This window comes from Capra hircus, chromosome 8 (assembly GCF_001704415.2).
Source record: "Capra hircus breed San Clemente chromosome 8, ASM170441v1, whole genome shotgun sequence".
Taxonomy (NCBI): domain Eukaryota; kingdom Metazoa; phylum Chordata; class Mammalia; order Artiodactyla; family Bovidae; genus Capra; species Capra hircus.
The window spans coordinates 11,152,917-11,167,808 of NC_030815.1; the positions used below are offsets into that span (position 1 = coordinate 11,152,917).

At 42.4% G+C, this 14,892-nt stretch overlaps 1 protein-coding gene across 1 annotated transcript; it reads right to left on the reverse strand.

Annotated features, from left to right (window-relative positions):
- TMEM215 (transmembrane protein 215) lies at positions 10,982–14,502 on the reverse strand. The gene has a single exon (XM_018051876.1). It carries the CDS (start codon positions 14,455–14,457, stop codon positions 13,750–13,752), a length of 708 nt encoding a protein of 235 aa, XP_017907365.1. The 5' UTR covers positions 14,458–14,502; the 3' UTR covers positions 10,982–13,749.

Below are 14,892 nucleotides of genomic sequence, written 5' to 3' on the forward strand. Positions count from 1 at the left end.
GAAGGGAACAGCTACCCACTCCAGTATTCTGGCCTGGAGAATTCCACGGACTGTATAATCCATGGAGTCACAAAGAGTCAGACACAGCTGAGTGGCTTTGACGAGTGTAGGCTAGTTATTTTGTAGAATTTCCCACAATTAGTATTTTTCTGATCTGAGCCTCATGATTAGGTTTCAGTTATTCACTTTTTGGCAGGAAAACCATCAGTGATGTGTCCTTCTCACTGTAGTGTAACAAGATGCACCCTTACTAGCAATATTGGCTTTAGTCTCTTGGCTAGGGTTTGTCTACCAGTTTAATCCAATATAAAGCTACTATTTTCCTTTTGTAATTATTAAGAATCTTATGGAAACATCTTGTGTCAGAGAGTAATGTTTAAAGCAAGAAAAAGACATATCAAAGGGACACTGGAACAAATTTGAAGAGGCTCCCCTGACCCAACCTGGAGCAACATGATCATTAAAAAATTATAGTAACAGACTGTAACCCATTGCATAAAATAAGAATCCATGAGTCCATACTCACTTATAAGTAAATAAGTGAATGAACAAATGGAGAAGAAGAGTTCTTTCTTAAGGCAGAATTCTGATAAGAGTAGAATGAGAGAAGAAAAATGAATATTTAGTAACCACTAAAGAAATAATTGATTCAGGCAAGTATCACTGATGGATGCTAAAACTTTCATCACCAGGTTAAAATCATATTAATCAATAGGTAAACTCACTCTTGTCAAGCAAAGGGCTTTGCTATGGTTCTGTTTGGAATCCCAAACAGAAGTCCACGTCTTTCTCAGATTTTAAGTAACCTGAGATCGAATGGTTAAGATTTGTATTCACAAATCATTAAAATACAGGGAAGAAATTGACGATGCAGCATATGAAATGAAGAGGATCAATGAAACCGTCCAGGAAAGAATACTAGCTGGAAAGCACATTGTGTCTAACCCAGTGTGGTAATAATTTTGTTTTCCCCCACATGCATGCCATCCCCCAACATGAGATCTTTCCAACAAGAAAACAGATTACTAGTCCTTGGGACTGATGAGTGAGGAGGGAGAGAGATGTTTCTGCAGGCAGTTGCTCCTTTGGTTTCCAAGGGAAACAGTGATAGAAGCTGCAACAGAGAAGTGGGAAGGCTGTGTTTAGCACAGATAGGTTATTCTTCTATCTGGTGTCTATACACAGGCAATTACCTGCATTCCTCAATAAAGTGGGATTGTGGAGAATATTAAAGTGTTGCAGTGTTGATAAACAATGCATTTTAATTTCTCTTTCTGGATTACTTGGAAAAATCTTTATTCTTGGAGTTTACTTCTCCCACGCATGCTGCATGCTAACTCGCTTAGTCATGTCTGTTTGTGACCCCGTGGACTGCAGCCCGCTAGGCTCCTCTGTCCATGGGATTCTCCAGGCAAGAATACTGGAGTGAGTTGCCATGCCCTCCTTCAGGGGATCTTCCAAGCCCAGAGATCGAACCCAAGTCTCTCATGTCCCGTGCATTAGTAGGCAGGTTCTTTACCACTAGTGCCACCCAGGAAGCCCTCCCCCATCATCCATCAAAGCCTGAATATATTGCACTCCCAGCCTTCCCTATTCCCACCCTAGATTCCCTATTCCCACCCGAGAAGACCCTGAACCAGGATTCTCAGCTTCAACCAAGACGTGAGCAAACACCATCAAGGAAGGTCTGCGGTTCTCAAATTCTAGCACACATCTTCCAAACCCAGAGATCGAACCCAAGTCTCTCATTTTCTCTACCACAATTTTCTCTACCACACAGTTCACAAGCACAAATCCCAGAGAGGGAAGAATGAAATTAGCCATCAGGGTCTAATGAAAATCGTATAAAAGAAAATGATAAAGTTAACCATTCCTGATTCTGGCTGATTGAGAAAATTCTGGGAATCTCTAGTCTAAGTCTCTATTTCAAAGTCAGATTGGAACCTGATTCAGTTTCCTGCCCTGTGACTCTAACCATGACTGTGAAGCTCCCGTCAGGGTCCTTCTGGGGGCTCTGGAGTGACAGGGACAGCAGTCAACCAGGAACGGTGGGAACACACTGGGCCATGTTGAAGTTGGCTTCCACCAGGCAGCACAGGGATCTAAATTCTAGGGCCCAAAAAGGGCCTGTCCCACTTGCGTGCCCTCATACCTCCTGTTGCTGATCCAAAGGCCAGGCTTTTGGGCACATGGCCTCTGCAAGATCTGGAGACAGGCAGGGAGGGGGTCATGAGCCCAGCAGAGCCAGTTCGGGTCAAGGACTGGGCTCCAGTTACATCAGGGAAGGAAGGGTACACTTTCCCAAAGTAGAACCCCAGCCTTAGGAATTAATGTTCACTAACTCTATCCAATTAATCAATCAGAACCTATCGTGTGCCACACATTATATCCAAATGGTACTGCATGGGCCTAGCTGAACCTGGTCTATATCAGGCTTGTGGCTCTAAAACAAATCAACATGTACACGCTGCTATATTTAAAACAGTAGAACCAACAAGGACCTACCGTATAGCACAAGGAACTCTGCTCAATATTCTGTAGTAACCTAAATGGGAAAAAAAATCTGAAAAAGAATAGATACATAGGTATGTATAACTGAATCACTTTGCAATACACCTGAAACCAACACAACATTGTTAATCAAAATACCCTGATGTGAAATAAAAGTTAAAAAAATAAAAGGGTGTACTGCTAAGTGGAAAGAAAAAAAAGAAATCAAAGCACGTGTAGCAGTGAGGAAGCAACCAGGGACTAGCGTCGCTGGCATCACCTGAGAATTGCTCAGAACTGTAAATCCCACTGAATAGGAAACTCTGGGTTAGGCCCCAGCAATCTGCATTTTAACAAGCCCTGAAGGTGTTTCTGATGTGTGCTAGAACTTGAGAACCACAGACCTTCCTTGATGGTGTTTGCTCACGTCTTGGTTGAAGCTGAGAATCCTGGTTCAGGGTCTTCTCGGGTGGGAATAGGGAACCTAGGGTGGGAATAGGGAAGGCTGGGATTACAATTACCCAAGGATTGCTGGTTCCATAACACATTACTTCGGCAACATAAAGCTTCCTAGAACTCTACCGGTTTCTGGTATCTAGGAAGGATTCAATTTTGGAATTGAAGGCAAGACCTGACAACCTTTGCTGGGCAAACCTGCAGAGCTAGGAAATTAACATCTGGAGGTAGTGTGTCTGGCAGATACGTCTTTGCCTTAATTACATAAATTCTCCTTGTGGAGAGAAGAGTGGTTTATTGGGGAGACTGCTCATGGATAAAGAGCAAGGGCCAAGAAAAATGAGGGTAATTCTGGGGAATATGGGACTTTTCCTTCTTTCCTTTGATCCTTCGTTCTTTCTGATTTCTGAAAATTTGGCTTCTTAGCCAGGGTTGGTGCTTCTAGACTTAGGGATGAGGGTAGGTTTCACCAAGTAAATTTCACCGAATGCTAGTCCGGAGGGAAGCCCCATGGGACGGCTGCACACTCCGTCCCCATCTTGGATGTCACTGAGCATGTGTGTAAATAGTTCTATTGAATCCTACAGTCAATCATTCAATCAGTGTTGATCGAGTGCCCGCTCTGGACTAGGTCCTATCTACTCTCAGTGTTGGGGATACAGGAGTAAAATTTAAAAAAATGTTTATCTTGGTTTAATACAGAAATTTCCAAACTACGAAAACCTTTTATTCTTTAACATATATTTACCTCTCTGAAGTTGAAGCTGAAACTCCAATACTTTGGCCGCCTGATGCGAAGAGCTGACTCATTTGAAAAGACCCTGATGCTGGGAAAGATTGAGGGCAGGAGGAGAAGGGGACGACAGAGGATGAGATGGTTGGATGGCACCATCGACTGGATGGACTTGGGTTTGGGTGGACTTAGGGAGTTGGTGATGGACAGGGAGGCCTGGCGTGCTGCGGTTCATGGGGTCGCAAAGAAGTCGGACACAACTGAGCGATTGAACTGACTGACTGAGTGACAGGGAACTAACATTTGATGGGACACGCGTTGAGAACGATATACCTGTGCTGGGAGGTACAAGGGACCTGAAGTAAGGGGAGAGTTAGGGACACTTTGAGGCACAGTAGTGTTAAGCGTGGAGATGTAAATCTGTTTTGCACCATGATTGTTGTTGACTTGTCCACAATGGAGAAAATTTTCCCCATGTATCAGTCTGTCTATAATAATAATGAGATTATTAAATAAAGAGATGGTGATTTTATAAGGCTGGGTTTATATAGGATGTTTTTGTTTGAGCGCTCCAGGTTATTTTAGTCCATGCAACAGCAGAACAGTTTTCAAAGGGGGATGGCTTAGTCTGATTTGTTGTCTCCAAGTGGAAAGGAGCCTCACCTCTGAATCGCAAACAAACCAAACAGTTGCTTTTGGAATTCTTTTTTAAAAATTTTACTTTATTTTACTTTTCAATACTGTATTGAATTAATTTTTACAGTAGAATTCAGTTCAACCTATAAGCTCTAGTCAAGGGGAGTCTAATCTTCCTTTCTTGTGTTGTGCTGAACACAAGCAGGCTGGTCAGGAATTCTTTTTTTTTTTTTTTTTTTTAACATTTATTTATTTGTTTGCCCTGGGTCTTAGTTGTGGCATGTGGGATCTTTGACCTTAAGTTGTGGCACGCAGGATCTAGTTCCCTGAGCAGTGATCTAACCTGGGCCCCCTGCACTGGGAGCTTGGAGCTTCAGGCACTGGACCACCAGGGAAGGCCCTGGCTGAGATTCTTACTCTGTGAAATAGGAGGCCGATGGATTATCTTTAAGCTTTCTCATCTCTGATGGTCCAGCATGGGATCTCTGGGGTCAGCAGTAGAGGAGGAGAGATTCCATCCATGAGCTGTCCTTCCCCACCTGGCCCCCCTCTCCAGCTATATGATGGTCTTTGCATTTCTCCAAACAACTCTGTGTGTCATTCTCTTTGTTCCCGCTTGGTCTTCATATGTACTATTTTCTTGGCTCAGAACACTCTTTCCCTCTTTTCTCTAATGTGTTACTTCTTACTCATTCTTCAGGTGCATTTTCCCTCTGTGATGCGTGATACAGTGATTTTTGCCACAGAGCTTTTAAAACTCTTGAAATTTCCTAAGTGAGCACCTTAAAGATGTCTTCCATTATGTTAATAAGGGAACCTCTGGAAAGATCCTAGGTCACCTAAGGATGGAGGCTTGTTGCCAGGGGAGTCAATCATTTGATTAGAAGGTTGGAAATTTCCTTTCCACCTCCCTGACCCCTGGGGAGGGGATGGAGGAGAGAAGCTGGAAGTTGAGTTCACTCACCAATGACCAGTAATTTAATTAATCATGCTTATGTGATGAAACCTCCATAAAATCCTGAAAGGATAGGATTTGGAGAGCTTTCAGGTTGATGAACACGTGGAGGTTTGGCAAGACTGGTGTGCCTGGAGAGAGCACAGAAGCTCCATGCCCTTTCCCTGTGTGTGTCTCCCATCTGGCTGTTCCTGAGTTATATCCTCTTATAATAAACCAGTGATCTACTAGCTAACGTGTTTCTCTGACTTCTGTGAGCCTTTCTAGCCAACTGAACCCAAGATGGGGTCCCTTGGAACTGCTAATCTGTAACAGGTCAGTTCAGAAGGACAAGTGACAACCTGGGCTGGTTCCTGGCATCTGAAGTGGAGGCGGAGGTCAATCTCATAGGACTGCTGTGGAGTCTGATGCTATCTCTGGGTAGGTAGTGTCAGAATTGAGTCGAGTTTTAGGACACCCAGCTGGTTTTAGAGAATTGCTTGGACATGTGGGGCCTCCTTCACACACACGCACGTATACACATTGGAATTGAATGTGAGATCCTTTTAGATGTCTTTCTTGTTCACTACCTTCTCCCAGCAAGGTGAGGGTTAGGTGTGCCTGCCAAGTGCTGCTGTAACAACCTTATCTCAGGGACCTCCCTGGAGGTTTAGTGGTTAAGACTGCATTCCCAATGCGGAGAGCTCGAGTTCAGCTCCTATTGGGAACTGAACACAGTCCCACATGCTGTGAGGCCAAAAAGTAAAAAATAAATAAAATTTAAAAATAAAAGGACAGATTACATATGTGTGCATAGTTATGCATGCATTAGAAAAAGCATAAAGTAATCTTTAAAAAAAATTTATCTGAGCCTTTGACACCATCATTTACTCACCAGACTCCCCTGTTAGGCTGTGAGTGCCATAAAGACAGGATGATCTGTTCACTCCTGTGTCCCACGCCCAGCAGAGAGCCTGACTCATACCCACCACTTAGCCAGGACTTGTTGAATGAAGCAGTGGACACTGGGCTGGCCTATGGAAGGGGGAGATGGGGGGACAGAAACCAGGCCAGGCTGACAAGAGTTTGGTCAGTAACCCTTCCCCTGTGATAGGACCTCCATGGGGTCATGCTGCCCATCACCCCTAAATGTGTTTGCTGTTGGCTTCTGTTCTAATGCTTGGAGAGTGAGAGGTAAGCTCTGGGGAGACCCTTGGGCTTGTGGGGGAGTGGCAATTCTGGGCTCTATATTCTTGCCACCTAAAGGGTGACAGTCTGCTTTGGGGAAATCCTGTCTGGGAGGAGGAGTGAGCCCAGCCTGTCTTTGCATCGTCTGAGCACGTGTGGTTGGGCTCTTAGTCCTGGTCTTGGTATAGCTGCTTGCATCTGAAACTCCATTCTTCTTTCAGTGGGACATGTTGGCTGAATTTACAAATTTAAATTTACTGATTTTACTATCTGTCCATTTCTAATACTTTGGCTAATACCATTTACTTGATGCTCCTTTAACATCCTGGTTTTCATTGCACTTGTTAGTTTATTATCGGATAGGGGAGGACCAAGGGAGTTCACACACAATAGGAAGACCAGCTGGAGTGGGGAGTCCTTAGTCACCATTTGGGGCCATTTGGTGGAGATCCCACAGAGCTCAGGTCGTAGTGCATGCTCAGCTGTGTCTGACTCTCTGTGACCCCATGGACTGTAGCCCACCAGGGTCCTCTGTCCACGGGATTTCCCAGGCAAGAATACTGGAGTGGGTTGCCATTTCCTTCTCCAGGGGATCCTCCCGATCCAGGGATTGAGTCTGCATCTCCTAAAGGAGTCTTTACAACTGAGCCACCAGGGAAGATTAGGTTAAAAATTATTGGATAGTTTTTAACTAATTTGATCTTATTTATTGGATGTTATTTTATATTCCTTTTAACTCAACCCAGCAGGATATTTTTAGCTAAATTTTTCCCTTATTGAAACACACTCTAAGTGTACATATTTCTTTTCTTAGCCATTTAGAAACTGTATCAAAATTCTCTCTTATTTCCTTTTGCTCTTTATATTTTAAGACATTTCCGTTTGGTGTATCCTCTAGTCCAGTGTCTAGCACTCACAGCTGTGAGAGGTGAGAATCGGTGCTGCCAGGGACCGAGTGGGCGGATCCACAGCCGCGATGGGCTTGATCAAGGGTTGGCTGCCCTTCTCCCTGTGCTGGCCATCTGTGGACATACTCTGCCTTTGCTGCCCTCTTCCCTACTCATATTCAAAGGAGGTCCTTCTTGCTGTTGCTAAAGAAGACCTGATATTTGCATGATCAAGAAAAAGAGTATCTGAAATTAAATCCCCCTTTTAGTCAATCAGATAATTTGGGAAATTTGCAGGACAAATGATATGGGCCAGAAGTTATTAAGACTGCCCTCAAATCCTGCTCAGGGGAGTTGTTGAATTATGTCCCTTGCTCTAGAATAAACCAGGACTTCCCTAAACCACCAACCAGTCTCTGAGCATCTTTTAGCCTTTACAGAGAATGGATGCTTCAGAAGACTTTGGGGGTGACGGTCTGCAACTCAGCATCCTAAGACTGCCCAAGAAAATACCCAGGGTGCCTTGAAGGTCCTGTTAAGAATAAGATGGAAGCATAATAGAGGGACAATAGCCAAACCTGGAATTATTTTTTGTTGACCTACTTACAGGATTAACCCAAGTACACTGATTCACCTTCTTTCTGGTCAGGAATTCAAAAGCTCAGTTGTCAAATGCTCTTAGACGGACCAGTTCTTGTCGCATGTGCAGTGTGGCCACTGACTCATGGAGGCAGGCAGGCAGGCAGCGGGAGTCAGGTCAGTCTTGGAAGGAGAAGAAACTGTTCTGGAAAGGTTTATCTCTTTCTTCTCCTTGTTATGTAAGATATGGTTTCCCCAGAGAAGCAATATGCTAAGTAAAAAGTTAGGGCCCAAACCCACAGAAGCTTATTTTAATCCACATTTTTGCTGACTATATTCAATTTGACTTAATTCAAATTAACAAGGCAGAGTTTTTTTGTTTCTCCTACTGGAAAAGGGAAGTAGGCTTTGAGAGTGACCCAAATGGTACAACTGAGAGTTTTCACTGAGCAAGGCAGAGTGAACATGTATGCTGGGCGGAGAGTGGAGTAGAAAGGTGAATCAATGTGGCTCCTGCCCACGAAAAGCTCACACTGTGGCTGGAGAGGCAGACACATACTCAACTAATACACACAATAATAACGGTGGAGGTGTAAGCAGACCGGAGGATAATGGAAGTGCTAGTTCTGAGTGGGAAAATCTACAGGCTTGTGGAAGATGTGGGAGCTGCCCCTTGATGCCTGTTAGGGGGTTAAGCAGCAGAGGGACCAAGACAGGGTGGGCATCTAAGGGAGAGAAAATCATGGGGGCGAAGACTTGGGGTGGTCAGCAGCCGGCAGAGTCAGGGAACAGCCAAGGAGCTGCTGTAGAGGATGGAATGTGGGGTGGGGGAGCACAGGGACAGGCAGGTCTCTGTGAGGTGGTCTGGTGGTCCAAGCACTTACATGGAAGGTAATTGTCCATACTTTTCATGTTGAATTACAGGCAGGTAACTTTCAAAAAGCTTAATTCTTCTAAACAGATGTGCTCTTGTCTCAGACTGGTGTTGTCTCACGTTCAATAATTCATTACAGTGAAAAATAAGAAGGTGATTAATTGTAAAGTATCTGTTATATTTGGCTTTCTAGGGATAGATTTGTCAAAGAGCAGCAAGCACAGGAGATGTGTTAATAGCTTTGTGTTCTTCTGGAGCTCCGTACCTTATTTTGGATAAAGCGTGCTAAGCCTCATTCTGTCACTGAGTATACCAAGTCTACAGGCTCTAACATGGGTTCAGGAGGAGGAATAAAGGGGAAAAATGAAGAGAGGATCTCTAATAAGTCAGGCCCAAGAATAACTGGCCAAAGGTCATGGAGATCTAGTATCGGTGCCCAGCTATTTGTGTGCGTATCTGGATAGCATCACAAACTTCTCTTCTCTTATTGGGAAGTGTCCATGCAGTGAGGGACCCGATAGGCAGGAAGAAATCAAAGACATGAGCTCCAGCTCAATGGTGTTTACATGATTTTATGTTATGTGTACAAGAGACTAAATGGAATTCAATTCTTTATTGAGATATTCAGATGAACCAAGCATTTATCCACATTGCTATCTCCAGTTTAATTTTTCCAGTGAGGAACTGAGACATAGAAAACTCATGGATAGAGTCTATTGACTTCCTGGAATTCCAGTTCATTTGAAAGTCACTAATAGGGAAGAATATGCACACGTATTAAATATATATAAAATATATGGTGAGATACCTTAAGAAAATGCTTTTGACATAGTACAAAGTAATCATTATTGTCTACGTCTGCTCTTCATTTTGCTTGTTCAACATTATGCTTTTGAAGATTGAGACCACTGTCATCTGCTTTTGAGTTACATGCTAGCAGTGTCTTAACTGGGGAAATGTCTTATCTTACTCCTAGAAACACTGGCTCTGTCTCATCTCACTCTTAAAAATACTACCTTTGGTCCTAATGGGGGACCTTTCTGAAGAAGCCTCACTTTGTTTCTTACCCTATTCTTTGCATCTATCTGCGTGAAGAAAAAAATCAAACAATTTGAGTGTTTGATCCGTTTACACATTTCTGCCTCCTCACTCTCACCGATTAGGAAATAGTTTGTCAACTGTAAATTTTCACTTCTATGGAAAAGGACAAATACTGTGGCTATGTTACCAACAATAGGGGGAAAAAAAAAAAACAACCAACAAAGTAATCCATAACCCTTGATATTTGGCTAGCAGTAAGGAACGGCATGATAAATTACGGTACTTCACTAAAATGTCATATTACACAATTGTTAAGTGACAATTAGGAACACTACATAGAAACATGAAAACATATTTGAGATATAACTAACAGAGGAAAGAAAACGAAGCACAATTACAATGTGTAAGGTGCATAGGCAGGTAGAGGAGGCCTGGAAGATAATATACTGAAATGGAAGTGTGCGTAGTTCTGTTAGGATAGTGGGTCTGTGGATTTTCAAAAGCATTTTATTTCATGTTATAAAATAATAATAAAGCAGCAAATTCAGCAAATAAATGATGCTGTAGAAGTATATTCATAAATATAATATGATGAATTATATTATGAATATAATAATATGAATATAATAAAATATATATTCATAAAATATGTTCATAAATATAAGAGGTTGGATATAACAAAAGGAAAAATATTTGAAAGAATGCATCTCTTTTCTCTACATTACCAGTTTATGGGTGTTAAGATCCATGCTATTGAAAACATTCTCAAAGGGGCTGGTTCGCTGGGTTTGGAAGAGAGCCTGAACTTAACTGTATCTGGATTTGTTTGCCATGATTGCAGTGGAAACTAAATCTTGAAACAGGTGTTTAAGTAAGCTCCAGTTTGGCTATCTTGGCTGAATTCACACTTTGGATTCAAGAAACAGTTTGGAAAAAGAACCAGTGTATAATATAAATAGGAATATAGAGCAAGAAAAATTCAGTAGAGGAGATTTCAAAAATAAAATGTCTATTTAAAATCAAGTGGAAAGGACTATTTGGATTAACAGAAAAGTAAAAGTAACCAATGCTGCGTTAAATTTATATCTATCTGAAAGCTCTTAGAGGATACCAGGAGTAATCCTCATGTTGATCATGTTCATGTTAATCATTTGCTAGCGCTGGTGACGGGAATGAACTGCTCTGTGTTCCTGTGAAGGGCTCAGACCCTTTTCTCTTCTTGTCCACTCTGTTCAGAAGAATGACAGTTTTACCCTGAATATAGCACTTAACAAGTGTTGACACGGGGCACTAGGCTACCTTGCTTCATGTTGGGCAGGGGTGGATTAACATAAACTGTTAAGCAAAATTCACACACACAATTACACATTTTATTCTTTCTGGTCAAAGTTAAGCCTCCCAGCTCAACACTTGCACACCATTATTTTAGCACTGCAGAAAATGCCCTCAAATGCCTTCTTAGATAATTTAAGGATCTTAAGTAGGCAGATGGAAGAAGAAACTTAAAAGTAAGTTTCTTCTGAAATAGGACTTGAAAATGTAATAAAATACCTTATCTCTCTAGACTAGTAGCCGACTTTGGATATGGAAATTGGAGTGTGTGTGTGTGTGTGTGTGTGTGTGTGTGTGTGTGTGTGATATGAAGGAGTTTGAGTTGAAGAAATCAGAAAGTAACTTTTCCAAATCCCAAACCTGACCTTACAACCATCTCTTTTCAGACCTTGTGTAGGATTTGCTGAGTCTGTGTGAACACCTCTCTCTGATGTCTTGCTCTCTCCTCACCTCCAAAGATGTCCACAAAGACAAACAAATTAGAGCAACTTTTTATTCCTAAGAGTTATCCAATAATTTTTACCTTCCTAGAAACATGATTTTCATCTTTCAAAATGCTTTAGACTTATCAAGAGGCATTGCAATTTTAGGAATGATTTTTCCTCCATTCCAAATCCAAAGTAAATTACATTTAGTGCAAAGATATGTATTTGATTATTTGGGGTTATACCAATATTGAAAATTTTCTCCTTAAAAATATTTTACCCTATCATCTTCATTTCATCCCCAGAAGTGTATTTTTTGAATAAATAATATTTAGTAGCAAAACAAATCTGCTTTTATACATCTACAAAATTCTTTTGAATAGCAACAAGAACTAAATCCATGTAGCATAATTGTTATTATGAATTGCATAACTCTGGCATGCATTTTGCTGTAAATCATTTCCTGGCAAAATATAAAGTGCTTTTGACATAATGCCACAGAATATCCAAACTGGGAATGAATGATAGAACTCATCTAGTGTAAGTCAGTCCCACTTCCCTCATTTCAGGGACTGAGGTGGTCAAATGTGCTCAGGATCACAGATTTCATTTTCCAACATTTAAGTAATACTAAAATAAAATAAATATTTCTGATGTTGAATTTGGTTAGAAAATTGTGATTTTAGGGGAGCAATTCTCAAGACAAAATAATTGCTACACTTACAGAATTGCAGAGTTGGACTTGAAATACACAAAAGAGGTACGCCCCAAATTTTTGTCCTCAGTTCCCCTTTTGGGAGAAAGTGACTGAAACTATACAGTCATTAAAAGCAAATCATTCTCTGAAGGATGCAAAGTTCTCCTGATCTTCAAAATGAAATATACCACCATTTCTACATATAATTTAATTTTTTCTTCAACAGGGATTAAATGGTATTTTGGTTGATTGCCAGTTGAACAAATGAAAAAGAGAATACATTTTAAGGATCCCACTGTGATTTTTTTTTCCTCAGCAGCAAAAAATTAAATGAAACAGACCTTTGTCATGTAATGTTCACTGATCAGGAGAACTCAATGAAAATTGGGCTTTAGTTAAATCTAGTGGATTAACTTGTTTCACTGGCATTGACAGTCTTTGGGAGTGTTGAACAAATGTACAAATAGAGACATTTCCAGAAATTTAACCATCACATTTCACATAATTTCTGCATAAAGTTCAAGACTAATGGTATTGACGTCACAATCTTCACAATTTAAAAGGCATTTAAGAGTCATAATTACATCTTCCAGAAATGTTAAAGACACTTGTATACATATGTAAAGTCCATTTTGACTTGACGAAAACAAATTCTAACCTATGAAAATATGATATCAAGCCATATTGCACCTGATGAGGAAATTGTATGTGATTGACAGTAAATGCTAAAAAACACTTCAGATAAAGACCCAGTAAATCAATATAAATGAAAGTTTCAGAAGTAACATAGCCATCTAAAAATGTTAGTTTTTCACACAACTGGTCACACTTATTTTACTTTAATAAAAATCCCTGATCTTGTCTGAAGGTAATAACCATAAAAGTCAATTGCATGATTCAACTGTCTTTAACTCCCCGTTCTCCAGTAACCATCACACCTTAGGAGGGATGTAGCTATTCTATCTTACTTTTTTTTTTTCTTTCAGCAAATACTAAGCGTGAAAAGCTTTCACTGGACAAAAAATCATTTCATAGACTGAAGTATTGAATTGTTTTTTCATTCCACGTCTTTAGACCGAAAGCAGCTCAATTTCCCTCTGAGTAGCCCATATACCGTTTCACGTCTCTTATCTGCAACCCACTCTAGATTTATCTTGCTTTCAGCAGGTGCTAGGTTACACTTTCTGCCATATTTTACAAAGCATCCAACATGGCTTAAATTGCTTAAAAGCAACTGAAACTGCTTCCTTTCCTACCCACTGCCTCTTCCAGTGTCCTTAACCCTCATCATCCTTTCCTGAAACGTGTCCCAAACATGCCTATTTACATGACTCTGACACACCGGAGGCTTGCACGCCCATCACGTACCAGGTCAGTTTCTAACTATGTGAAGGCTGTTGGAGCAGGGCAGTTTCCTTCTGTTGGGAGCTGAGTGTAGTCACGTTTCTATCAACACAGCGACCCTTGTATGCAAAACTTAGACTATCGTCTCGTGGTCCCACCTGCCTTGGCTCTGATTGATGTAACAACAGTATCTGTCATAGGGGCTGTTCTGCTTGTAGGAGCAAACAATGATACTGTCCTGGGGCACGAAGAAGATGCTATCCTCGGGCTCAGGGTGCTCAGACCCGTCCCAGGCTGAGCACTTGGCATCCAAGGCACTATAGGTGAGGGAGCTGCCCGAGGGACAGTAGCCATCCAAGTATCTGGACGTCTCCTCCCGACGCCCGCTCTGGCCAGGGCTCTGGCATTCTCCTTCCTCCATGGGTGTGGGGGTGGTGATGGAGCTGGCCATAGGCAACTCACCCTTCCCTTGGAGGGAAGGCTTCCCCCTGAGGCCCGCCTTCTTAGCCAGCTCATCTGAACTCCCCTTGCCTGACTCCAGGTCTGAAGGGGTCCTCAGCAGTTCCACCACCTCCTTGTCCTTGGGTTTCCGGAAGCAAGGCAGCTTTCGGACCCACAGCAGCTCATTCTCCGGCCACTTGGTGCAGCCCTCAGTTTTCCTGGCCAGGGCAATGGCCGCAATGCCTGGCAGGCAGATGGCGGGCCCTATGGCCAGGAGGGGGATGTTTCCCAGAGTCTCGCCTTTCATCCCAGAGACGGTGAACATGAAACCAAAGACCAGGAAGACACTGACCAGGGCCACAACCAGCCCAGTCCTCGGGTTGATGTCATCGGGCCGCATCTTTCACTCCATCCAGGTTGGGGACTGCCCACTGACCGAGGAGCAGAGTTCCTCCCTACTGTCAGAGGCAAAACCGAGCTGGGTTAAAAACAAAACAAAACAAAAATATCCTAGTCAATCTCCCACCCACCAGACCTCTCTCTTACTCCGACTCTACTGTCAGGCTTGGTCTCCGTCTCTATTTCCCCCTCTGTTTCTGTTGCTCTCTATCTTTCTCTCCTTCTTACTATTGCAACCCCTGTCTCTCTCAGAGAGACATCCACCGGTTGGGCTGGCCAAGGTACCTGAGGTTTCCTGCCGTCTCCGGGAACGGGAAAAAAGCCAGTCTGAGTCTCCTTAGAAACCTCCACAGCAGCTGTTTCCTCGGCTCTCTCCCTTGTTTCTGGAAGGAAAGCCTGGCTTTCCCCCTTGACTCCACATCCAGGTGGTGCGACG